This window comes from Macaca nemestrina, chromosome 15, assembly GCF_043159975.1.
Source record: "Macaca nemestrina isolate mMacNem1 chromosome 15, mMacNem.hap1, whole genome shotgun sequence".
Lineage (NCBI taxonomy): Eukaryota > Metazoa > Chordata > Mammalia > Primates > Cercopithecidae > Macaca > Macaca nemestrina.
Genome location: NC_092139.1, coordinates 111,677,311 through 111,704,333, shown reverse-complemented (window position 1 = coordinate 111,704,333; position 27,023 = coordinate 111,677,311). Strand labels below are relative to the sequence as shown.

Genomic DNA, 27,023 nt, shown 5'->3' with positions numbered 1-27,023 from the left:
GTGGCTTGGGAGCTGCAGAGCTGAGGTGCTGTGAGCTGGAGGGCTTGATGTTGAGGGGTTGCTGGTGTTGAGTGGAGCCAGAAGGTGGGTAGGTGGCCCCGAATCCCACCAGAGTCAGAGACTGAGGACCCAGGTCCTCAGGGGGAGCGCAGACTTCCCAGAGATGGCTGTGCACACTCAGCACAGCGGCTGCAGCTGGGCCTTGGTGACAAATGACAAGCTCAGTGTCCAGGATGGAGACGGGGTACCTGAGAGTCTGGGGTTGAGGAAGCAGGGGGATTCTAGAAGGGTTTGGTCCACAGTGCCCTGGAAAGAGCCCCTGGGCTGCGGCAGGGCCACGTCCAAGGAGCGAGGCCGTAACGCCCTAGGGAGGACTGTCCTAGAGGAGCTTGGCTGTGAGGGAGGCAGGGCATATGCGGGCTCCTTGGAAAGGACGGAGACGGGGAGAGTCCTTTAAGAATCACATTTATTAGGAGTTATTTTCTCATGCTGAAAGTAATGCATACTGTTCACCATAGAAACTTGGGCAACACACACAAGCACGACAAATAAAATAGAATTACAAATAACAGCCTAATATAACTGCCATAAGGGTTTTGATATATATCTTTATAGTCTTTTTTTTTTTTTGAGATGGAATCTCACTGCATCTCGGGTCACTGCAACCTCCGCCTCCCAGGTTTAAGTGATTCTCCCGCCTTAGCCTCCCTAATTGCTGGGATTACAGGTGCCCACCACCATGCCCAGCTCATTTTTGTATTTTTTAGTAGAGATGGGGTTTCACCCAGGCTGGTCTCAAACTCCTGACTTCAAGTGATCCGCCCCCTCAGCCTCCCAAAGTGCTGGGACTACAGGCAAGAGCTACCATGCCCAGCCCTCTTTCAGTCTTTTTATATACACACACAGATACATATACACACCTACATACTTTTTTTTTTTTTTTTTTTAAAGAAAATCAGGCTCATACTCTGCAGTAAGTTTTGCTGTTTACAAAATGAAGAATGTTGGACCAGGCATGGCAGCTCACACCTGTAATCCTAGCATTTTGGGAGGCCAAGGCAGGAGGATCACTTGAGCCCAGGAGTTGGAGACCAGTCTGGGCAACATGGCAAGACCCTGTATCTACAAAAAAAACTAGCTGGGTGTGGTAGCGTACACCTGTGGCTCCAGCTACTTGGGAGACTGAGGTGGGAAGATGGCTTGACCCCAGGAAGTTGAGGCTGCAGTGAGCTATGATTACACCATTGCACTCTAGCCTAGATGACAGAGCGAGACCCTGCCTCAAAAAAAAAAAAAAAAAAAAAAAAGAAAGAAAAAGGAATGTTGCTCCCTGACATATAATATATTACATACTGATTAGTCCTGAGGGTGGATTCCAAAGCATAATTGTGCCATAAATTAGAGGGAAGGCTTTATTTGATTAGAATAAATAAGAATGCATTCATAGGCTGATAAGAAACTTCTAGAGGTGGTTCAGGAAGAGAGGGAGGCCTAAGCAAAGGGTGCCTTCTGGAGGGGCAGAGAAGACGGGATTGGGTAGCATCTAGGCACAGGTAGGGCGGGAGACCTTGGCCATTTCTATAAGAGTATTACACTTCCTGATTTCCTTATCTTGGTACACACTTGGAAAAAAACAAATGCTCATTTTAAGAAGGCGGGGGTCGAGGCATGGTGGTTCACACCTGTAATCCCAGCACTTTGGGAGGCTAAGGCAGGAAGATTGCTTAAGCCGATGAGTTCAAGATCAGCATGGGTAACATAGCAAGGTCCTGTTTCTACTAAAAATAATTTTAGTAATAAAAAAATAAGAAAGAAGATTGAATTTTTCTTTCTTTCTTTTTTTTTTTTTTTTTTTTTTTTCTGAGACAGAATCTCACTTTGTCACCCAGGCTGGAGTGCAGTGGCACAATCTTGGCTCACTGCAACCACTGCCTCCTGGGTTCAAGCGATTCTCCTGCCTCAGCCAACCCAGTAGCTGGGATTACAGGCACCTGGCACCATGCCTGGCGAATTTTTGTGTTTTTAGTAGAGATGGAGTTTCACCATGTCAGCCAGGCTGGTCCCAAACTCCTGACCTCAGGGGATCTGCCCACCTCAGCCTCCCAAAGTGCTGGGATTACCGGCATGAGCCACTGCACCCAGCCTGAATAATTTTTAAAAGCAGAAAGAAAATAAGTCCCATGGTATCCCATCAGCCATTTAATATATTTTTTCCTGATAACAATCACAACACCCACATATACATTTGTGCATATGGAAATATATTGGTTATTAGAAAATACTGTTGGCTGGGCTCAGAGATCGCACCACTGCATTCCAGCCTGGGCCACAAGAGCGAAACTCCATCTCAAAAAAAAAAAGAAAAGAAAATATTGTTAAAGTTTAGTTATATCTGCTAATGACCGAAGATGTGGTGCTAACAGAACAACGCCTATTGGGAAACTTGGGAAAAGAAACTTGTAACTTTTTTCTTTTTTTTTTTTTTTTTGAGATGGAGTCGCTGTCGCCCAGGCTGGAGTGCAGTGGCACAATCTCGGCTCACTGCAAGCTCCGCCTCCCGGCTTCACGCCATTCTCCTGCCTCAGCCTCCCAAGTAGCTGGGACTGCAGGCACCCGCCAGCACACCCAGCTAACTTTTTGTATTTTTAGTAGAGACGGGGTTTAACTGTGATAGCCAGGATGGTCTCGATCTTGACCTCGTGATCCACCCGCCTCAGCCTCCCAAAGTGCTGGGATTACAGGTGTGAGCCACCGCGCCTGGTCAGAAACTTGTAACTTTCTTTTCCAACATTACAAGGGTGGGTCCATCACAAGGAGGCCATGAGGGTGCCAGGTGCAGGCTCCTCCACCCCATTCCAGCTCCACAGGGGACAGTGTCTTGCTTTGACACCCGGTGGGGTTGGGGGTGGAAGACCCCAGCACTCACTAGACCTGAGCTCACTGATGGAGCAAGCACTGAACAGAGGCCTTGGGAACTCACTCAACCCTCAAGATGTAAGAAGGCAGGTTCAAATCCTGCAACTCCTGCCCCAAAGGGGGCTTCTATGCACTAGGCAACACGTCATTATTTTCACAAGTAGCCTCTTTTCTCAAAGAGTTCACAATCTCATTAAGAGAACATGCCCACATAGAGTTTGTCCCTAGAACCCGTTTCTTGTAAAGGGTCTGTCTTCTCAGTCAAGTGCTTTTGTCTGAACTTGCTGGTTCTTCCCCTCCAGGGCACTTCCTTACACAATATGGGTGAGGGTTGTAACTTTCTCTTCCAACATTTAACAGTTTGAGCATACCATTATTTTTCTTGTATGAACTATACTCAAATGCATAAATAGAAAAATATACACACGTTTCACCTTCAGTCATATTACACTGAGCTTGCTAATCAACTATCACACCTGGAGAAAAGGTGCGTTCTGGTCTCAAGGGCTTGTCTCCATCAAGGTTGGCAGAGTAGGGAGGACAGAGAGAGGTTGGGGTGATGAGAGAATGAGAAGATGCAAAGAGAAAAAAAGAACGCAGATCAGAAGTGTGTGGAAAATAAACCAGGTTCAAGTTGTGGGCTGTGGTGGAGAGGAGGCAGAAGCTCCTGCTGTGTTTGGCTCCTGCCTGGGGGGCTGAGGTGACCGCCCTGCACACCAGATTTTTGGGTTTTTTAAATTTTTATTTTTTGAGTCAGAGTTTCGCTCGTGTTGCCCAGGCTGGAGTGCAATGGCTCAATCTCGGTTACTGCAACCTCCGCCTTCTGGGTTCAAGCGATTCTCCTGCCTCAGCCTCCCGAATAGCTGGGATTATAGGCACACACCACCAGGCCCAGCTAATTTTTAGTAGAGACGGGGTTTTGCCATGTTGGCCAGACTGGTCCTGAACTCCTGACGTCAGGTAATCTGCCCACCTCGGCCTTCCAAAGTGCTGGGATTACAGGCGTGTGCCACAGCGCCTGGCTGAACTTTTTTTCTTTTTAAAGGCTTATTCTATTAACATCTCACTGATTCATATAATACAAAATTCAACAGATAACAACTCTTCCTTACATTTTTATATAAAACTCTTTAAACATTATTTTAGTTAGGTGAAAAAGGTGCTCTAAAATGTAAATCGGTTATTATCTTGGTACCCCCCACCCCCATGGAGAGGTTTTTAGTTGTCAAGGTTATTATATTTGCAGGCCACCTGACAGGCAGTGTCCTTCTTGGGAACCAAGTGCACCCCTTCCCACGGCATGGGGAGGTGGGATTGTGCTACTCTCTTCCTTCCACCCCACAAGATCACACATAGGCCAGCCCACCCCCCACCACAAGGCCCCCACCCATCCAAACACTAGTCATTCTAAGAACCTCACACTGGAACAGTCTGACCATTAATAGGACCATGAAATAGTCAGTAAGGGACCCTCTGCGCTAGGCTTCCCGGTGTCATTTCCCAACCAGCTGAACTAACGCATGCTGACGTATTAGACTTAAGTGCTGGACTGCTGCACAGACCAAAGATTGCTTCCCAGCTTTTCATAAAACCGACTCAGCTCAGAGGCTGGGATCCTCCACGTCACAGGCAGGGGTCACTACACGGCAATGCGGAGGTAGCTGCGCAAAGATGGGAAGCTTTAGCACCTCTGAAAGAATCTCCTAGACTCGCCTCCTCAAATGACTCACAAATTCTTCTCCAGTGAAAAACTGGGAAAGGTGGAGAGCCCCTCAGCACCAGCAGGTACTTTATTGCCCCAGAAGAAGTTCAGGCTGGACCTGAGGATGGACCGTGGGGTAGCCTCTGCTTTGGCCTCTGCAGGACAGTCCTCGGGGGAGCAGGGAGTCCAGCAGTGCCAGTCCTGCTCCGGTTTGCATGGGGAGGCCTGTTCGCTGCTCACTGGCATTTGGGACCTGAAACACATGGAGAAAGTTGGCTTAGCGGCCATTCCCACTGCTATCGTGTGCAGTCTGGGCTACGATGGACCCACACTGCCGGCCAGTCGAGGCACCATCACACACACTCTGGGAATGCAGCCACAGCCAGAGACACAGCTTCTTCCAGCCCTCAGTGCTGGGCTGATGTCACCATCTAGGTCTTCTAAGCCCGTGGCCCTCCCAGCTACCTGGACCCCTCCCACTGGTGGACCCCTCCCATAGGTGTCGCCCACCAGCGAATCCCTGAAGGGGCCTATCGGTTTCCTCCACACAAACCTGCTTGCCCCCCAGGGTGTCCTACAACCCCCTGGCACCACTGACCACCAGTCACCAGGGCTGTCCCTACTCCTTGGGCTTGGAACCAATACCTCCTCCTGTCCGAGAGCCTAAGAAAGCCTCTCAGTCTATAGATCATCCCTGCCTGGACCCTGGCAGCCCCCCTTGCTGCCTGCTGCCAGCCAGGGCCCAGGATCCATCCTCTACTCGGCCACTACTGCCCTCTTCCCTAGACAATCAGATCTTCGCATTCCCCTACTTTTAAATCCTTCTGTGTCTACCAATAATAACAACAATAGCAAAAGAGGCCATACCTCCTGATGCCCAGCATGTGCCAAGTACCATGCTATGGGCTCTCAGAAGCTCACGGAAACCCAGTGAGGGAACAGCGATCGCCCCTGTTGGCCAAGTGAGGAAACTAAGGCCTATGATTTTCAGGATAACGCCCAACCCTGGTAACAGGAGCCAGGCCCTGATCTCCAGCTCAGTTTTTAGAATTCAGGAAGTAGCGGTATCCCCTGGGGCCTGTCGACGCAGACTGCTGGGCTTCACCCCAGAGACTGTGACTCAGTACAACAGAGGGTGGAGGACAGGCAGCTTGCATTCCCAGGCACCCAGCCACACGCTCCAAGGAGCTCTGCTAGCCCTGCCCCTCCAGGGCCCCACCTCCTTCCTGTGCCATGGGCACCAGAGCTCCTTCCCGCAGGCACCACAGTGCTATCTGACACTCCCCGGCCCTCACCCTGGCCACTCTGTCTGAAGCACCTTTCCCTACTTATCCGCAGCCTCTCTGCTCCTCCACCATCAACGCTGCACTCAAAGAGACTCATCCGACGGGAAGTCTTCCCAGGCCCCGGTGCAGGCTGGCCTGGGTGACAGCTCTCAGGAGGTGCACTGGGACCTCTGACTGATTCAGCTGCCCCCCATGAGACAGTATCCCCAAACCTTAGGGCAAGCTCCTTGCTTGACGTTCAGCCAGCTGTTTCCAGAACGTCGTGTGAGGCCTCATCAGATGAGAGAGATGCCCGCCCGGCCCACACACCCACAGCCAAAGTATTTACCTGGAGGCGGGAAGCAGACACATCAGCGCTCGAGTGAAGACCTGTGAGGTCACCCACTGCAGCCACTGCACATCGTCGGGCATATCCGGAAGCCATGTCACCAGTCTGCAGAGATAAGACCAAGTACACAAACACACACACAGGCAGACACAACAGCTTACAACACCACCCTTTGTTTACAAAAGCCGCCAACATCATCTCCAATCTGATGACTTCCCAGCAGGTGGATCTGGGATGACAGGACAAGGATGAGCCCATCTGAAATCTCTAAAGCAAAATGAGGCCACTTCTGGTTCAAGAAAGCTCAAAGGACTTACACTGAAATAAAGGAAAAAACAAAAAAACAAAAAACAAACAAACAAACAAAAAAACACCTTGGCTTATTCAGGGCTCTTCCCAGCTTGGAGAGGAGCTGAAGCCCATGGCAGCTGCTGCAAGGGCTCTCATGGTCAAGACCGTCCCCTGCCTCACGGTTTGCTGTGCTTGGTCACATGTGAGCCCAGCAGGGGCACCATGGAGAGGTGTGGTCACTACCTCCTCTAGACTCTCCATCCCCCAGACACACAAAGGACCCCCACCTCAGGGTCTCTGATAAATGCCTGAACACAGACATCCCCCTGCCAGCAGTAGTAGGGTGGGGAGGAGGAGGCTGATCCTGGGGAGTGGAGAAGGAATCTAGGAAGGCCAATGGGAAAATGGAGCTGGCTTTTGAAGGAGGGACTGGGCATTAAAAGATTAATCAGGGCCAGGCGTGGTGGCTCACACCTGTAATCCCAGCACTTTGGGAGGCCAAGGCAGGCAGATCATGAGGTCAGAAGTTCAAGATCAGCCTGGCCAACATGCCAAACCCCACCTCTATTAAAAATAGAAAAACGAGCCAGGTGTGGTGGCACACACCTGTAATCCCAGCTACTCCAGAGGCTGAGGCAGGAGAATCTCTTGAGCCCAGGGGGTGGAGGTTGCAGTGAGCTGAGATCGCGACATCGCACTCCAGCCTGGAGGACACAGCAAGACTTTGTCTCAAAAAAAAAAAAAAAAAAAAAAAAAAAGGCTGTACGCGGTAGCTCACGCCTGTAATCCCAGCACTTTGGGAGGCCAAGATGGGCAGATCATGAGGTCAGGAGATCGAGACCATCCTGGCTAACACGGTGAAACCCCGTCTCTACTAACAAATACAAAAAAATTCACTGGGTGTGGTGGCAGGCGCCCATAGTCCCAGCTACTCCGGAGGCTAAGGCAGGAGAATGGCGTGAACCCGGGAGGCAGAGCTTGCAGTGAGCCAAGATTGCGCCATTGCACTCCAGCCTGGACGACAGAGTGACACTCAGTCTAAAAAAAAAAACAAAGGATCAAAGGACATGCCAGACTAATTTGCTAAAAACAAAGTAAACACCCACACAAATCTACGTGTAAGGACGTGAGTGAAATAAATGCTCAGGACTGCAGCATGCAACCACCTCGTGTTTCCCATGGTGTGGCACGAAGAAAATCCCCAAGAACAAGCACGGCCTTACAAGAAGTGATAAATCTGCAAGAGCAATGAGGAAGGACCAGGGGCTCACCAATGAGCAAGATATTTCAACAGGTTACTGGACTCCAGGCAGAAGGGGAGGGGGCTGGCGATGAAACAGGCAGAGCACGGGGAGCCAGTGTTCACCACCAGGGCAAAATCCGACAGCTCAACCACCTCCAGGGAAAGGAAGGGCTTCTAGGAAAGCAGTAGCACCCCCAGATAGACATCCTTCCAGTAGCCTGCCTGTCACTGTCTGGGAGCTCTGCCAGGTGATGCACCTACCCTTTTCACCCTGAGCTCCAAGTCCTCTGTTGCTATATGGGAAAAACCCCAACAAGCACATGCTGAGAATAAGTAGCATAAAAAAGATGAAGAAACAAAAACTAGCCCAAGAAGAAATGGAGAAGGGATGATCTGGAGGACAGCAAATATTCCAAGAGAATGTTACATCCATAAAACAAGAACAGAATGCTAAGTAAAAAGAACAAGCAGAGAACAAGAGAGTACTCTTGGAGATTAAATTATATTTGCTGAAAGTAAAAACTGTAGGATAGGACTAGAAGACAAAATTTGAGGAAATCTGTCAGAGCAGAGGCAAAAAGACAAAGAGTGATAAAAAATATGGCAAAGAGAGAAAGTCGGACATGGAGACAGGAATCCAACCCAGGAAGTCAAACATCTTCCTAATAAGAGCCCCAGGAAGAGGAAGAAAAAGTCTGGGCAACATAGTAAGATCCTGTCTTACAAAATTTTTTTTAAAAATTTGTTGGGTGTGGTGACGTGTGCTTATTTATAGTCCCGGCTACTTATGACGTTGAGGCGGGAAGATCACTTGAGCCTGGGAGGTTCAGGTTGCAATGAACCATGATCATGTCACTGCATTCCAGCCTGGGCACCAGAGTAAGACCCTGTCTCAAAAGAAAAAAAAAAAAAAAGGAAAAGAAAAGAAAAGGAAAAAAGCAAATGGAAGGTAAGGAAAAACAGAAATAAGAATAGAAAATAATTTCCCAGAGCTGGAGAAGGCTTTGACTGAAGGGGTCCCCAGTACTTGTCCAGCTGAATAAATGAAATAAGGACTTACACCAAGACATATGACATTTCAGATTATAAGGGATAGAAAGTCCTAAGAGCACCTACCTCCAAAGAAGTGAGAATGTGACTGTCTCACTCCCAGGCTTCCCAGTAACCAATATTCTGAGAGGAAATGATTTTCAACCTGCAATTCTAGACATGGCCAACCTATCACTGAGATGGGATAGAAAAAAAACACGTTTACCAACACACACAAAGTCAAATGTTTACTTCCCTGGGAGTTTACTAGAGGCTCTGCTCCAGAATAACCAGGGAAAAGCCAAGAAAAATGAAGCTATGGATCCATGGATGGCACAGTGGCCCCAGGAGGGGAGACGGCAGGATACAATTGTGTGGTGGACAGCCTAGGACACACCCAGATGGAGGTGGGGCACGGAAGACCTAGGAGTGGTCCAGGGACAAACGGCAAGAACGGAACTTCCGGATGATCTTAAAAAGCAACTGGGGATGGGCTGGCTCATTGCCTCCCTTTCAGAAGCATTTCGGCGGGAATCAGAATCCTAACCCTTGAAGGACACAGAATCTGAGGTTATTTTAACAGCTCAGGTGTTAAACTGCCAAGTCCAGGGCCACGTCCACAGGAGGCTCAGCAGCCTCTTCGCAGTAGACAGGTCAGCACTCACACCTCCTCACACCTTCAGGCTCTTTGTTCCCCCTTCCCTGGACTCCCTGCAGGCGCATACAGCCCCATTCCTGATGCCTATATTAGCTCAATTTTTTTCTTTCAGTCAGACCAGGGTAATTTTTTTTCAATCAAGTGCCCTCCACTGTCAGACAACCCACCGAGGTCGGTTTTCCTATCCATATATTGCAGATGAAACCAATGAGGCTCAGAGAAATCGAGTAACTTGCCTGAGGTCACACAGCTTAGAAATTGCAGTGCCCTGGTCTAAAGCCCATACCTTTTATCTGTCTCTAATTTTACTATCATCATTATTACCCGAAAATAGAAATCAACGTCACTAGCTGGATGCTTACTATGGGATGGGTACTCCCGCACTGTGACTCAGTAACCAGACTGAGTCTCCCGACCACCCTCTGCTCCAGGTGATCTCTCTAGATGGGAAGCTGAAGTGCAGAGTGGTGGATTCAGTCGTCCGGAGTCACACAGCTGTGGTAAACAGTGCAGCCAGGATTTGAAGAAGGGCAGTCTGACTGCTGAGCCAAGCTCCGACCATTCTGCTCTCCCCCGTTTCAGAGGAAGCCCAATCAGAGGAAGCCCAATCAGAGGAAACCCAATCAGAGAAAGCCCAATCAGAGAAAGCTCAATCAGAGGAAGCCCAATCAGAGGAAGCCCAGTCAGAGGAAGCCCAATCAGAGGAAGCCCAATCAGAGGAAGCCCAATCAGAGGAAACCCAATCAGAGGAAACCCAATCAGAGAAAGCCCAGAGAAAGCCCAATCAGAGGAAACCCAGTCAGAGGAAACCCAGTCAGAGGAAGCCCAATCAGAGGAAGTCCAATCAGAGGAAGTCCAATCAGAGGAAGTCCAATCAGAGGAAACCCAATCAGAGGAAACCCAATCAGAGGAAGCCCAGTCAGAGGAAGCCCAATCAATAAGTTCTAGGAGCATCACACTGTGTTCTCCTAACTGCTGGCTCTGAATCATATATGCCTAGAACGAAAGATGGAATTCCCTATGTTCTCCTACTTTCATGTGATTTGATTTTTTTTTTTTTTTTTTTTTTTTTTTTGAGTCAGAGTCTTGCTCTGTAGCCCAGGCTGGAGTGTAGTGGCATGATCTCGGCTCACTGCAACCTCCGCCTCCCAGGTCCCAGTTCAAGCAATTCTCCTGCCTTAGCCTCCAGAGTAGCTGGGATTATAGGTACACACCACCGTGCCCAGCTAATTTTTGTATTTTTAGTAGAGACGAGGTTTCACCATGTTGGCCACGCTGGTCTTGAACTCCTGACCTCATTATCCACCCACCTCAGCCTCCCAAACTGGGATTACAGGTGTGAGCCACTGCGCCCGGCCATGACTTGATTTGTTACTTTATTCATTTCATTACATTTCATTTTATTTTGAGATAGGGTTTCTCTCCTGTCACTCAGGCTGCAGTGCAGTGGTACAGTCTTGTCTCACTACAACCTCTGCCTCCCAGGCTCAAGCGATTCTCCTGCCTCAGTCTCCCAAGTAGCTGGGAGTACAGGCACGTGCCACCATGCTCTGCTAATTTTTGTATTTTTAGGAGAGATGGCGTTTCACCATGTTGGCCCGGCTGGTCTCAAACTCCTGACCTCATGTGATCCACCCATCTTGGCCTCCCAAAATGCTGGGATTACTGCCGTGAGCCACCACGCCAGCCTTCATGTGATTTTAAATGGAAATAGCTTAGAGAGGCAGCAAGGATCCTGCTTCCAGGCTTGACCCTTCTACTAGGCATCTCTGTGACCTCAGAGCGGTGACCCCAAGCCCTCTGGGCCCGTTTCCTCAGGCAATCACAAGAGACTGGACCAGCTACTATGTGAGGCCACTGACAACTCCAGGAGTTCCCACAGGGAGTTTCTGGGCTTGCACTGAGTTACAGGTACATGTGTGGCTTGAGGACAGGCAGGCAACGTTCAGGGGCATTGCATATAGACTGTGAGCTGTGATCTGCTGCACGACAATCCAGGCCCCAGACTACATGCCACCATCATCTGTCATCCTGTTTCATCCTCATATCAACCCTGTGAGGAAGACACAGGGCCACCCAAAATGCTCACCTCTGGACAATCGCAATGGCAGACTCCACAGGCAGGGTACAGGGCAGCATCACATAAGACATTATCCTAATGGGTAGCAAGTTGCAAATCTTGCTCATGTATCCACCTTTGTCTTTCATTGCTTCACTCACTGCTGAAAAAGACAATTTGGAGCTATTATCTCCCACCAGTGTGAAAAACCAAACCACTTTACTCTGTTGGTGCTTAGCATTTCCATGAAATACGCCCGTCCCGGCAGCCAAAGGGTCAGAGGCACTCACAGAAGAGACAGGGTGGGGTTTGCCAGGCTGCTCTTTTCTTTTTTTTTTTTAGACAGAGCCTTGCTCTTCTTGTCCCGGCTGGAGTGCAGTGGCGTGATCTTGGCTCACCGCAACCTCCGCCTCCAGGGTTCAAGCGATTCTTCTGCCTCAGTCTCCCAAGTAGCTGAGATTACAGGCGCCTGCCATCATGCCCAGCTAATTTTTTGTGTTTTTAGTAGAGATGGGGTTTCACCATGTTGGCCAGGCTGGTCTCGAACTCCTGACCTCAGGTGATCCACCCACCTCAGCCTCCCAAAGTGCTGGGATTACAGGTGTGAGCCACTGCGCCCGACCCAGGCTGCTCCCTTCACAGCAAGGGCAGTGTGAAGCTAAAGCAGGGCACACAGCTCAGAATAGCCCTGAGAGTGCTTACAGGACATAAGGTCCCCACTCCCAGCTCCTTTAAATTGACAAATATGTTTGGAAGTCACCATTCCAGAAAGCCTGCTTTTATTTTCCTTGAAAAGACATGTCCATTTCCAATATCATAGCTGAAATTATATAGAAAATGGTGTGTAGGTCATGAGGCAAAGCATCATCTTGTATTAAGAAATCTGAATACACCCCACAGAAAATAATCTGCACAGAAAGAGCTACAGCAGGCTGGGCCTGGTGGCTCATGCCTGTAATCCCAGCACTTTGGGAGGCCAAAGTCAGTGGATCACTTGAGGTCAGGAGTTTGAGACCAGCCTGGCCAACATGGCGAAACTCTGTCTCTACTAAAAACACAAAAATTAGCCAGGCCTGGTGGTGTACGCCTGTAATCCCAGCAACTCAGGTAGCTGAGGCATGAGGATCATTTGAACCTGGGAGGTAGAGGCTCCAGTGAGCCAAGATCACGCCACTGCATACTCCAGCCTGGGCGACAGAGCAAGACTCTGTCTCAAAAAACAAAACCAAAACAAAAAACAGCTACATCAAACGTCACAGCATCTATGTTCTCCTAGGAACTTCTCAGGCACCACCAGCTTTACAAGCTGGTCCTTGACCCTCTGCTGGATTCCAGAGCTTTCTTCCTGGAGCCCCAGTCTTTTATTCCCTCTCTTTAATGACCTCGTGGTGCCTCAAATCATATTAATCTGGTGATATGGTTTGGATCTGTGTCCCTGCCCACATCTCATGTGGAACTGTAATTCCCAGTGTTGGAGGCGGGGCCTGGTGGGAGGTGATTGGATTGTGGGGACCGATTTCCCCACTGGTGCTGTTCTCTTAATAGTGAGTGCATTCTCGTGAGATCTGGTTGTTTAAAAGCATATGGCACCTTCTCTCTACTTCCCTCTCTCTCTCTCACTCCTGCTCCAGCCATGGGATGTGCATGTTTCCCCTTCGCTTTCTGCCATGATTGTAAGTTTCCTGCGGCCTTCCCAGAAGCTGAGCAGATGCCAGCACCGTGCTTCCTGTCAAGCCTGTGCAACTGTGAGCCAATTCAACCTCCTTCTTTATGAGTTACCCAGTCTCGGGGATTTCTTTATAGTAATGTGAGAACCACCTAATGCACCTGGGCAGCTGCTGTCTCCCATCTCCTAGGGTGTTGGTACCTCAAGAACAAGGAGCTATGTCTGACTCATTTTTTAATTTCTCCAAATGCCTGACTCCATAGCTGGTTTGTGGGTTCCTCTGTCTTACTTAGTCCGTGTTCAGGCTACTTTAACAAAACGCCACCAACTGAGTGGCTCATAAAACAACAAACATCGATTTTTCAGAGTTCTAGAGGCTGCGAGGTCCCAGATCAAGGGGCAGCAGACGTGTTGGTGTCTGGTGAGGGCCTGCTTCTTCACAGACACCACCTTCTGTGTCCTCATATGGTAGAAGGGACAGGGACGTCTCTTGGGTCTCCTCAATAAGGGCACCAATCCCATTCATGACAGCCATTTCCTCATGACCTAGTCTCCTCCCAAAGGCCCCACCTCTTAAGACCATCATCTTGGGGGTTAGGATTTCAACAGATAAATTCCGGGGGAGACACAATCATTTGGACCATAGCACTGTCTGTCCATTCAATATTTGATGACATTATAAAATGTAGCACCATTCTGTGGAGGTTCAAAATTGTGGGTTTAGGGGAAGGGAGAAATTAAGAGCGGCCTCAAGAAAGGAGCCTTGAGATGGCTGGACAGGTGGAGGGTGGCAACCGGAAAGGAGCTCCAAGTAACGGGCCAAGTCCCAGAGGCAGGACCCCCATCCTTGGGGCCCATGAAATCCAGGTTGGCAGGAGCTCAGGTGCCATGTTGGGGAGACAGGGTTGGGAAGGGGTAGAGAGGGCCCAGCTGCTGCAGGAGGAGCCTGTATGGAGAACCCCAAGGGGCTCAGCTGGAGTTTGTTTTCCTTCTGGTCATGAACCCATGGGGAGACTTGGCAAGGTGCCAGGATTGGGGGGCTGTGCTGGGAGTGATAGCAGCAGACCAGGCTGTACACATGGAAGGAGATGTTCCCGACAGCCTGTCCCGGTTGCCTCACCCTATCGCTCCCATGTGGCAGTACCATCTTCCTCCATAACACGCAAGAAAGAAAACAAGGTGCTGCCTGTGCCCAGCCTGATGAGGGGGTACCTGTAGCGAGCTCGGGCGACAGGGTGTCCAGGATGCTCTCATCCCAGGGCAGGATGCTGAGACGCAGGTGGTCTAGCAGCTCATCTCCATCCAGCCTCATAGCCAAGGCAGCCGGCTCCGGGGAAGAATCCAGACTTGTGTTTTCCCAGCCGGGCGCAGTGACCTCAGAATCCATCCCTTCTGAGGATGACTTCAGACCCCGCTGGGGCTTGTTGCAGATGCCTGTGAAGGGCAGGGAAAACAAGCCCCTCAGGTGAATGTGGGGAGTGGTGATCATTACCCACCCATCCACCGAACTGCAGGGAGGCAGGCAGCTGGCCTGTTATTAGCCAAATGCAAGGGGAAGAGGGGAAGGAAGGAGAACGAGCACTGGTGTTTGTCGCCCGGAGAAAGGAGTATGGGGCTTTAAAGCAGGACACACGTGAGCTTGGCTCCTGCTAGCTGTGTGGGCTCCATCTCCACGTCTGGATTCATGAGGTGCAAAGGCGAGGGTTACTGTTCATTTATAACAACTGAACCACTGGTTACACCTGCCTCCCAAGCCCTGAGCTAGGTGCTTCACCATCAGGCCTTACAGCAACCATTATCATCATCTCCATTTTTCAGCTGAGAAATCAGAAGCACAGAGAGGTTAAGAGACTTGTCTAAAGCCATGCAGCCAGTACATAGCAGAGCCGGGATTTGAAGCCGGGCCTGACGTCAAAGAGGGTACTCTTCCATCACACGGCCTTGGAAGAAGCACCCAGCAAGCGAGGATTGGGCACCAGTATGTGCCAGGCCCTGTCCTGGGTGCTGGAACTCAGCAACCAGCACCAGTGAGTGGCCCCTGCTCTTACAGCTTTGGCACACTGGGCCCGGGGAGGGGAGCTTCAGACAACCACAGCTGCACCTGGCCCAACTCTGTCTTCCAACCTCAGGTAGAAAAGACCAGTGGCTGCTGCTCAATGCCTGAGCCTTGCTCCCCAAGATAACCTCACATTCATGCTTGCCCTGGCTCTTTCCAGGCTCTATCAGATGCCCTCCTTACCCTCTGAGATATCATTTTCCCTTAGGAATGTTGCCAGGTTCTCAGGGAGATGTTGATTCCAGCATCTCTGGCACACCAGCTTGTCCTGCCAAACCGGCTCCCTCCTAATGTCCTCAACCCTCAACCCGTGGGCGCAGCTCCCCATCTCCCCTTTGCGCAACTGCTAAGCCAGAAGCCGGGACTACGCTCTTCTGTCTTCCTCTCCCCAAATGTCCCATCGGTCATTTCCAAGCCCTATTCCCCTGAACTGCTTCAAATTGGTTTCCTCCTCATGACCCTCACAGCCCTGATCCTGGTGGAGCCTCTGGCTGCCTCACTGGCCTCCTAGATGCTGGTCTCTCCCTTCCTGTCCCACAGCCAGGGGACTTCCAAAGCCCTCCTCTGATCCCCTCACTCCCACTACAGCAGCCCTCAATGGCTCCCTATGGCTGTGGGATGCAATCCCCTGTATCCAAAAGGCTCAGCCTGCCCTCCTGTCCCGTTTTTCACCATTCCTGACCCCCTCTTCTCCAGCCATCTCTTAGTGTCCCCATCCCCACCCCTCCAGCTGCACAGGCCTTCGTGCCATGCTCTCTGTGTCCTGCAGGCCTCACATTCATGGCCCCCGTGCCTAAGGCTCTCCTCCTTATCCCCAAAGTCTTCATGTGGATTCATGCCCTCCGAGAGGCCCTTCTTCCCTTGGGCCTTGGAGATCCATCCTGCAGGAGCCTCCAGCATCCTGTGTCTTCTCCTTGACACCTGTGCCTTGTCGTTGGCACCTGTACTTTCCCATTGACACAGCATCACCCTTCTGCTTACTGATCTGCTCACTTCTCTCACAAGGCTGGCAAGGGCCACACCTCTGTGTTCACTGCAGTATCCCTAGCGCACAGCAATGAACACTTTCTGAGCAGATAAATACACATGTGTCCTTACAAATGCAGCCTCCTTGGTCTTGGCCAACAACAAATTCACAAGAACAATATATCAGCCAACTCTTAGTATTAAAGAAAAACAGCTCCCAACACATCTTTTTCCTTCCACTCTAATATTTCTAGAGCAGAGCTCCCCCAGCCCTGACAAGCCAGGATGACTTGAAGGCAGAAATTCGCTCTGGGAAGAACAAACTGGTCTAGTGAGCTTGGACCCACACCTGACTGGAGATGAGAAATCTGATTGCTTCATTTGGGGTCCAGGCGCAGAAACTCTTTAACTTCAGCCCTTGTTAAACTAAAGGATCACAAGAGGTCGAGCTGGAAAGAAAAACCACCTTCAGATAAGGGGACCCTGTGGAGGGAGAGGGCCCTGGAGTCATGATATCCCAGTTCAGATCTCGGCTCTGCCCCTCAGGGAGGGGTGAGTGCTGCTTGGCTCTCCTCTCCAAGCTTCTGTTTGCCCATCTGTAAAATGGGACCAAGATTTCCTATCTCCCGGGCTCATGAGTAGGTTGCACAACACAGGGAAGGCGTTGGGCACTAAGTGTTAGAACTAAGGCAAATCTCAGTCTTTACCAAGACTGCTAGTAAATACTCATCAAAAGGGCACGTCTGATCCTCCCAGCCCATACATACCCTTCTCTTCCAAGAACCTGAACGCGTCCAAATATCCTCGAAGGCATATCTCTCCCAGCACCTGTGAGCAAAGCAAGCAAGGGGACTACAGTGGGGAGACACCAAGCACCATTTATTTAAGCATCACTGGTAGACCGCAGAGGGCACTAAAGAATCGTGCAAGCTCCGAGTCTGCTGGCTGGGGGGACTGAGCCACCTGGAGGCTGAGCAAAGGGCTCTGTGCTCCCAGAAGACAGTTCCCTACAGGTCTTGGCTCGAATGTCACCCCCCCACAGAGACTTTGTAGGCATCCCAGCAGGCAGGAGCTTCTTTTTTTTTTTTTTTTTGAGACGGAGTCTTGCTGTTGCCCAGGCGCTGGAGTACAGTGGCGCAATCTCACTGCAACCTCCGCTTCCGAGGTTCAAGCCATTTTCCTGCCTCAGCCTCCCTAGTAGCTGGGATTACAGGCATGTGCCACCATGCCTGGTTAATTTTTGTATTTTTCATAGAGACGGGGTTTCACCGTGTTGGCCAGGCTGGTCTCAAACTCCTGACCTCAAGTGATCCGCCTGCCTCAGCCTCCCAAAGTGCTGGGATTACAGGTGTGAGCCACTGCGCCTGGCAGGAGCTTGTTTCTTGGGCTTCCTTGGTCCCGGAATAAGCCTCCACCCTAACAAATTTTGCAGCCTGTCCCAATTGTCACTAGGACAATAAGAGCTATCTCCTCTACTCATCTGCTTATAAAGCACACAGGAAAACCAATCCTGTTAGACAACCTTCCCTCTCCCTTGGACTGTGGGCATGCATTGCATTGCATAGCCTTCCTTCTTTCTCTCCAGGAGCACCAAAGGTTGCTGTACATGGTCTGCAAATTTCTTACTATGGTAGAGTGGTAAGGCAAACTAAAACAACCACAATCAAAAAAGGTTAAACTACCGAATGCAGTTGTTCTTGACCATGTTTCCAAATAAGAATCATCTTAGTGGCTGGGTACAGTGGCTCATGCCTGTAATCCCAACACTTTGGGAGGCTGGGGTGGGAGGATCGCTTGAGGCCAGGAGTGTGAGACCAGCCTGGGCAACACTCTACAAAAATTTTAAAAATTAGCCAGATGTGGTGGTATATGCCTGTGGGTCCTAGCTACTCAGGAGGCTGAGGTGGGAGGACGGCTTGAACCCAGGAGTTTGAGACTTCAGTGAGCTATGACTGCACCACTGCACTGCAGCCTGAGTGACAGCAAGACCTTGTTTCAAAAAGAGAAAAAAAAAATCTTTATAACTAAAGAAATAAAAAATCCTAATGCCTATGCTGCACCCCCTGACTATATAACCACAGCCTGGGAAGTGGATCTGAGTTTTAGGGCTGGGTATATGTTCCCAGGTGATTCCCATAATCAGGGTAGTGCCTCACCTGAGCTTCTGGGACACGTGCCTTTTATTTCCATTAACCATCAATGACAAGGTCTATTTCTGTTTGATTGTGCAGAGAGCAACAGGTAGCTCCTGGCAATCAGGGAGTTAAAGAAGAAGAGCCCCCTAGAACACCTGCCTCCTCACTGCCAACTCACCTTGAGATCCGGGGGGACAAACGCTCTTGAGAGAAGGTAGAGGTTCCCTGTGCAGAGGCGTAGGCTGAGCTTGGTGATGTCCACATGAAGAAAGTTGGTGGACTTGACTTTAGGGCAGATGTCGTACTCCCCATAGAAGGGCGACACGGTGATGGTTGTCTTGGCATCAATGAAGGGTACGTTGTCACTCGCTCCTCCATCCACATATCGCTTTTAAAGAAGGGAAAAAAGGACTGGCACCGTCTGAAGCTCTGGGTTAGTGCTTAACTGCTTAACAAGCTTTCACATGTGGGCAGAGCTTCTCAGAGCCGCAAACAGGCTGATATGGAGGGAGGACATTGGCTTTGGAATCACTCCTGCAACAAATCCTTACTGAGCATTCCTGTGCTGGGACAGGCTCTACTCTGGCTCTCAGGGTTGCTGTCTACTGTTGTACGGTGTGTGCACTGCACAAAAGTGCCTGGCAAAGAGGCAGATGGAGACTGGAGTCCATGTTGTGTTGGCGAAGTCCTGGGGCCAGATGGGCACCTATAGGAGTGCCTAAGGGGGCCATATGAACTAGGGGGTGTTCAGTGCACTGGGGGCAGAGTGTGATAGAAACCCAAAAGGGAAAGATGGTCATGGGTTCAAATCCAGCCCCCTTTGCTGCTTGCAAGGAGGATACACAAATCTGGGACAAGATCTTTAACCCATGAGCCTGTCTCCCTCCACGTTTGACAATTAGAACCAAGACCTGGAGGGACTTTGGAGACACACATGAAACAATGAACCTGGGACCTCAGAAAATGTCCTCTAACCCACAACACAGCAGCATTTTGGATAAATCATTCTAAGGGTAAGTTTTCCTTCATCTATATCCTTAAACCACCTTATTGCCCATAGCTCACCTGGGGCAGGCAGCTTTTGCTACAATTTGGATAGAGCCTGCACCTGTGAAACTTGTGTCTACAATGATTTCCAGGCACAGCTGTCACAGCCAGACACCAGAGCCAGCCATCAGATGCCCACAGAGAAAGGCCTCCAAAATATTCCAGCCGGGAGGCTCTCCCCAGCCCGCCCTTCCACACGGAGGAATTTCAGAGCAGAGTTTGGCCTAAAACAGGTCCAGGAGGGAATCAGACATGTTCAGCCACACCTTAGCCATCAAGATTCTTGCCTGGAGTCCAGAAACGATCAGGAGTTTACACAACAACATTTCCAAAATCGTAGCCACACTATGTCTAGGGCAGATGTAGCAAGGCATCAAAAACCTCACTAGCAGCCAGGCATGGTGGCTCACGCCTGTAATCCCAGCACTTTGGAAGGCTGAGGCACGTGGATCACTTGCAGTCAGGAGTTCGAGAACAGCCTGGGTAACATGGTGAAACCCCATCTCTACTAAAAATACAAAAATTAGGTGGGCATGGGGGTGCCTGCTTGTAATCTCAGCTGCTCAGGAGGCTGAGGCATGAGAATCGCTTGAACCCAGGAGCCGAGGGTTGCAGTGAACTGAGATCACGCCACTGTGCTCCAGGCCTACGCGATAGAGTGAAACTCTGTCTAAAAAACAAACAAAAACCTCAGTAGCATAAAGGTACACAGAATGAAATGCCAGGAATCTGGAGTGAAGGCCAAGGAGGAAGGCAACTGGTGGATCATTTTCATTCAAGGGGTAGTCTGAAGCCCAAATATTCTCCTGCCATGTAGAACTTTTCCATGCATTTTGAACTTTATAGTAATGTTTTGAATTCAGGAGCTCCAGTGGTGCGATTGATTAGCACGTGGTACATACACAGTAATGCTTTGAATTTGCTTGCGTTGAATTTCAAGAATAATGGGTTCTAATTGTCAGCAGGATTCCTATGAGCACACTTAACAGGTGACGACACAGCATCCCGGGCCTCTGTACACCAGATGTCAGTGGCACTCCCCCAGTTTTGACAACCCAAACTGTCTTCTGATGTGGCCAGACATCCCCAGTGGGGGTTTGGGGAGGATGCAAGACTAGCAAGTGAGCTGGCACAGACCCAGTGCCTAGTCCAGAGCCTGCAGAACAAACACTCCTGCTTTAGCTTCTCCATCCCCCTGGCATGGCTCAGAAATTGGCATGGCCAATGCACATATTCACTGAACTCAGCCAAATCTGAACACTGCCAGCAGCTTCTGACCAAAGCCATGGGGTGAAAAGGACAGAGTAGGACCCAGAGGGCTTGAAACTCTCCACCAGGAAGGAAAGCCAGAACTGTGCGCTGGGGAGCCAGAGGGCCTCACTACGGTGCTGCTGGGTGCACGCCTACTGAGTTCTGGAAAGACGAAATACCCACATAAAGCCACAGCATAACAAGGGGTTGGGGTCCTGCTGATGCCCAACCACGTTGTGGCAACGTCGGAAATCCAAAACGTGCTTTGGTCACTCAGTGGCGGGGCACTCCAGTGGCTCTGTGGACCACTATCCTGGACCCCAAACTACAGAGAATGAGAAGAGCCGCCCTGCAGTGAACCAAGACATGCCCTCTTCTGACGGAGGAGCAGAGTGACCTGGGCGCAAGCTCCCTGGCCGTGCTCCTTGGGCAAGTATGACTCTCAAGTTCCCCACAGCCACATGGGATGAACAGTCACATCTCCCCTCGGTTGTGGGGACCCTGTAAGATAGCGCACAGGAGCACGTGGCCTGCAATGGGAGGCTCCCAATGCAAGTCCCTCTGCCACGTGGCTCTGCTGGTGCTAACATACAGGATTGCATCAGAGGTTCTGCTGCTGCTCTTGTGGGTTCAAAACTGACCCTAAAGGGCTAGTATTTTATAGCCTAAACTTCTTCCTGTGCATCACAAAGTAGCCAAACAAAACAAAGCACAAATCTAGGTTAGACCAGGCTTACAGATTTTTGTTGCTGTTTAGAATATATATGACTGTTGGCCAGGCGCGGTGGCTCACGCCTGTAATCTCAGCACTTTGGGAGGCCGAGGCGGGTGGATCACCTGAGGTCATGAGTTGGAGACCAGCCTGGCCAATATGATGAAACCCTGTCTCTGCTAAAAACAAAAAAATTAGCTGGGTGTGATGGCAGGCATCTGCAATCCCAGCTACTCAGGAGGCTGAGGCAGGAGAATTGCTTTAACCTGGGAGGTGGAGGTTGCAGTGAGCCTAGATCGCACCACTGCACTCCAGCCTAGGCAACAGAGCCAGACTCCATTTCAAAAAACAAAAAATATATATATATATGTATTTTTTATATAAAAAATTTTAAAAATTATTTTTTATATTAAAAAATGCATATATATATATATATATATATATATATATATATATATAACTGTTATAGTTCCCCCTAAAAGTAAAGCTCCACCTTCCAGGGGTAACAGATTCTTCAACGTCATATACTTTATCTTTTTTTTTTTTCTTTGAGATGGAAGTGCTGGGATTACAGACATGAGCCACCGTGCCCGGCCAACATCACATAGTTTAACTAGGTCACAGAGAAGCTACCTGATGCTTAAGGTGCAGATTAAGTGAACCAGCCAGTTTACCTTACAGATAGCCAGACAATTAATTACACATGAAGTAAGTTTTGTTGCCCAGGTAGCCTGGAAGTAGGGTCAGCTGTGGCCACTCTGTCTGAAAGGCAGCGAGGCACGGGGCTCCACCACGGGACAGATCCTGCGGTGCCTGACACTAGCGCCTTGCTGGCAGGAGATGTGTGAGCACGCTTTAGAGAGAAAGCCCCCAGGACTCAGCACTAGCAGAGAAAGCTGACTCACCACGCCTCTGAAGGAAGGAGGGATAAGGCCACTGTAGAAAGGGATGAAGCAGGAACATATCAAGGCCTGTGAAAGCAAAAGAGAGAGAAGTTATAGGCAACAGCACCCTTTTAATTTTCGTGATCCTTCATAAGCCTTCTCCAAGTGAGCAGGGCAACAAACCTGAAAATGCCCTTTGCACAGAGTAGGTTGATCCACGGGTTGAAAGAACGGGGAACCAACCCACACCCTCGGACTTCAGGCCCGTGGGTCTCATCTGTTGCATAAGCCCCTTAACAACACTGTCAGTGAACTTCAACTTCCTCTCCTCGCTCCCCACGGGAGTCACACTGGGTCACCACAGACACCACCAAGGGTTGTTGACTCACGGACTGAAAGGCATTTGATCAGTGCTGTTCAAATGCCGGTATTCATTAGAATCACCCGAGGGTTTGTGGAACCAGAGATTCTGTGTCCCTCCCCAGAATTCGCAAGCAGCAGGTCCGAGGCGGGGCCTGAGGATCTGCCATTCCAATGAGCTCCCAGGAGCTGCTGCTCTGCTGGTCCCAGGATCACACTTTGCGAAGCGCCATGCTACAGAGCAGTCAGCAGGCACCACGCTGATTCACTGGGAGAACAGACCCACGTGGGAACAGACAAGTGCTGGCTGTTTAGAGAAAGCTCCTGCAAACAAGGTTAAACAGAGGATGAAACTGGCTGCTGGTTAGATGCGCCAGGCTGCTGTCTTCCACAGACCTGTTAAGTAAAATGGAGTCCTTCATCCAAGGAGCACTTATGAAAGCATCAGCCGAATTTGATGGTGTTTTGGTATTGCAAATTATCTTCTCTCTGCTAGACCCTGAGGATACAGGCAAATAAGGCACATTCTCACCCTCGTGGGGTTTCCATTGAGAAAGCATCTTCATTATGGAAGATGTATAGAGAAAGCTCAGGAGAGGCATGCCTGCAGGACAGGTTCCTTGGACTGGGAGGTCATGAGCCAAGTGTTGAAGGAAAGAGAGGAATTATTTGAAATTGTAATTGCCAGGCCGAGGTGGGCAGATTACTTGGGTGCAGGAGTTTGGGACCAGCCTGGCAACAGGGCAAAACTCTGTCTCTACAAAAAGTACAAACATTAGCAGGGTGTGGTGGCCTGTGCCTGTACTCCCAGCTACTCGAGAGGTTGCGATTGCGCCACTGCACTCCGACCTGGGAGACAGAGCAAGACCCTGCACCGTGCCCACACCCCCCGCCCCCACAAAAAAAGAGAAAGAAAGTGAAGAAAAGAAACTGCCCTGGAACATTCAGGGTTTACAAACATTATGGACCAAATCACTGGAGACATATAGAGTTTATATCACTCCGGCACAGGGGGCCTACAACTGCCTGTGTTGCTTCCAAAACAAAACAGTCTTCTTTTTTTTTTTTTTTTTTTTTTTGAGACAGCATCTCACTGTCACCTGGGCTGGAGTACAGTGGCATGATCATGACTTACTGCAACCTCCACCTCCCAGACTCAAGCAATTCTCCTGCCTCAGCCTCCCTAGCAGCTGGGACTACGGGCCCACAACACCATGCCCAGCTAATTTTTCTGTATTTTTTGTAGAGATTGGGTTTCATCATGTTGGTCTCGAACTGCTGGGCCCAAGCAACCCACCCGCTTCGGCCTCCCAAAGCGCTGGGATGACAGGCATGAGCCACCGCACCCATCTGAAAACAGCTTTTCTCACTTGATATAACATCCAGATAAGCAAACTGCTTACATCCACGACTTCGTCTTTGGACTGAAAGTCAGACACCAGAACGTTTTCCCCATCAGACACTCTGGTGAGTGAGACGCATATTTTGCCAGAGATGAGCTGGTGGACATTGGCCGGGAGGTATTTGTAGAGATCCTGTCGGAGGAACTTGCCTATGTTGAAGGATGGATGGAAGATACCAATGTTCCGACTCCTGGCCTTCCGGACAAGATCTGAGAGGACCTGCAGAGTCTGCTCTGGGGACAGGAGACAAATACATAAGAGAACGTACCACACTGGGATGGCAATACTTTTGGCAAGGCCAGAAACCAGACAGCAAGGATGCCACCAACCTTTGTCTAGACCAGTACTGTCTACTATGGTAGCCACATGTGGCTATCACGCCCTTGAAATGTGGCTCATCCGAACTGAGATGTGTAAGATACAAACTGGATTTCAGTGGCTTAGTATGAAGTATCTCATTAGTACATTTTTATATTGAACAGATGTGAAAATATTATTTTTCATATATTGGGCTCAGCAAAATTAATTCTACCTCTATCTTTTACTTTATTCAACATGGCTTCTAGGAAATGCACAATGACATGGCTTCCAGTATATTCCTACCAGACAGTGCTGCTGTAGGCTTCAGCCACAGGAATGAATCTCTCACTTCCAGAAGCCCAGGTGAGCAGGCCTCACCTCAATGCCCCACAAAGTCAGACGCCAGGAACATATCAGCATCAGAGCTTTGGCATAGATGGCCTTAATGCTGTCAGGTGCAGGAGATGTCACCTCACTTACTGGCCACTCTCCTGGCATGCAAGACCGCCCCTCCCAGCCCGATCCCTGGCCAGCCATAAATCTTGGGAAGCACAGGGACAGGCATGCTCCAGCCTGTCTTGACCCAAATCTGATCTTGATTCACAGCTCTCCTTCCCTGAGCCGATTCTCCAAGCATGGCCAGAGTGGTGGAATTGCACGTGGCTGGGCAGGTTCTGCCTGTCCCTTCTGCCAAGTTAGCCTCAGCTCAGGTGCACTGAGGAGCACCAGGATGCAGCCTCTGGGACATGCTCAGCAGTTCCCAAGTGCACAGCCTCCTGTGAGACAGGGTTAAAGTGGGAACCTGGAACCCTGGAACACAGGGAGTGGCTCCTGCCAACATCTCCAGATCCACCTTCCAGGGACTTGGTGGTTCCTGAGCCTCCCTGTGTCCTGCCAGGGAAAGCCCCAGGCTACACCTGTCCTCTGCCCAGTAAGGAATCCTTTCTATACCAGAGTGAGTGTATTTTAGGCTCCTGGGATCACTGCATTTGAATTCTGTCCCAGTGTAAACATTTGTTCATGTGGGTGTCCACAGGCCACCTTGGGATACAAAAGCTGACTTTTATTGTTGCTAAACCTCAGGGTGTGCAAATGGTCATGTGGCCAGTCTAATTCTCCTGGAGGCCACACTTCCTGCCCTTTGCTCCTCTCCCCATGGCTTAGGGGAAGGCAGACAGCCAGGACTGTCTAATCCCTAATCCCCACCTCCCAGTCAGCCCAGGGGCTGCTCACTGCTCCTACCCAATGGCAGGGCTTCCTCTACCAGCACGGGCTTGCTCACCACTGAACAGTCACTCCCTGCTGGCTGTGGCAGGCAGGGCAAAGAGTCCATTGTTAAGGAAGCCCAAATAAAACGGGGCTGATGGGGGCATGATCTGCCTGGAGACCTCTGGTGTCAATAGCTCCACAATGCTACTTGCCCCAGCCCCTGCCCACTGGCTCACAACCCCCTCCCCACCTCCAGGACTGTGGCAGGCAAATTCCCGGGAAGGATACCACACCCTAGTAGTTCAGTCTACTGAGAGACAAACCCTCCGTCTGCACCCCCACCACACACACACACACACAGGTACCCACATGGACAAATGTTTCATTAGGACAAGATTCAAATGCACAGGATCTCACTTCCAGGAGTACTGAGCTGGAGAGGGGAGGGTGGGCCTAGGTCAGTGGAGACTAGAGAAGAGGATGGGATTGGGGGGTGTCCAGGGATGCACTCCAGGCCCCAGGAAGGGTCCCAAACACTGGAGGAGGAGGAAACAACTTTCCTCTTTCAAGGTACCCCTCCTCACCAGACTCCAGTTAGCCTGTCCTGGAGGATGCCCAGGGTCGCCCTTCTGGGAGGCTGCCCAGTCCCCAGAAGGCTGGGCTGCGACCTAAAAAGAGTGCAGGCGCGGGGTGTCTTCAGTCCCTCAATCCCCGGAGGGAAGGAACCCACCCTGGGGCACCGGCCAAAGCCCCACTCTTGGTCCGGCCCAGGGCAAATCGGCCCCCCAGCAGCTCAGCCCGCCCAGCACCTCCCGAGAGGACACCATGGACCCGGAGACTGCAGGGGCCAGCACGACTCTCCGCCCCAGGTCCTGCTCCCTACTCCCCGTCACTCCGAGACGTCCCGACTCTCAATCCGGAGGCAAGGGGCTCCCTTCATGCACTGGCTCCTGATGCGCGTAGGGGTGGGGACGCGCGAGAGACCCAGGCTTCGGCCCGGACCTCTCCGGGTTCCAACGCCCCCTTCCCGCGCCCAGGGAACAGCGCCCCCGCAGGAAGCATCTGCCCCAGAGGGGACCCTCGGGATGCACCCCGCCGTGTCCGTGTCTGGTGCCCGCTCCTCTTGGCGCCCCGCGACCCCTGGGGACCCCCTGGGGGTTCTTAGGGGGCACCCCCTCCGCACGCGGAGCCCGGGCGGCGGCCCCAGACGCACCCAGCGGGATCCCGGAGAGGACGCCGACGCAGTGCAACGCCCCGGCCGAGGCGCCGAACAACATGCGCGCGTCGCGGAGGAGGTGCGGGGCGTGCTCGCTCAGGCAGCGGGTCGCCCCGACGTGGTAGAAGCCCAGGAAGCCGCAGCCCGCGAAGGACAAGCTCCAGCCGCGCTCGGCGTCGTACATGGCGGGGCGGGGGCGGGGGCGCGGATCCGGATCGGAGTCGGGATCGGGGATCGGCTCGGGTCCTGATCCGCAGCAGCTCCGCCGGGCGCCCGCAAGCGCTCGTGACCCAGCCGCCGCGTCTC

At 50.9% G+C, this 27,023-nt stretch overlaps 1 protein-coding gene across 2 annotated transcripts; it reads right to left on the bottom strand.

Annotated features, from left to right (window-relative positions):
• Positions 1 to 449: 449 nt before the first annotated feature.
• LOC105464541 (patatin like phospholipase domain containing 3) lies at positions 450 to 27,023 on the bottom strand. Of its 2 annotated transcripts, none has more exons than XM_071080710.1 (9): positions 26,715 to 27,023; positions 23,993 to 24,225; positions 22,251 to 22,316; positions 18,514 to 18,723; positions 16,968 to 17,028; positions 14,391 to 14,612; positions 11,543 to 11,672; positions 6,233 to 6,337; positions 450 to 4,871 (listed from the first exon to the last, which is right to left on the bottom strand). In XM_071080710.1, exons 1-9 carry the CDS (start codon positions 26,899 to 26,901, stop codon positions 4,643 to 4,645), a joined length of 1,443 nt encoding a protein of 480 aa, XP_070936811.1. In that variant the 5' UTR covers positions 26,902 to 27,023; the 3' UTR covers positions 450 to 4,642. The 2 variants fall into 2 exon arrangements, with proteins under 2 accessions (XP_070936811.1, XP_070936810.1); XM_071080709.1 differs by having other exon boundaries at positions 11,543 to 11,675; positions 26,715 to 27,021.

What these genes read in the sequence shown, in the direction of transcription:
- LOC105464541 (XM_071080709.1), bottom strand. Translation starts at nt 26,901, where the DNA reads ATGTACGACGCCGAGCGCGGCTGGAGCTTGTCCTTCGCGGGCTGCGGC. An exon ending in CCTCTCCGGGATCCCGCTGG is followed by an intron (nt 24,226 to 26,714) that starts GTGCGTCTGGGG and finishes TCCTGTCCCCAG; the next exon opens with AGCAGACTCTGCAGGTCCTC. An exon ending in CCAAAGACGAAGTCGTGGAT is followed by an intron (nt 22,317 to 23,992) that starts GTAAGCAGTTTG and finishes TTGCTTTCACAG; the next exon opens with GCCTTGATATGTTCCTGCTT.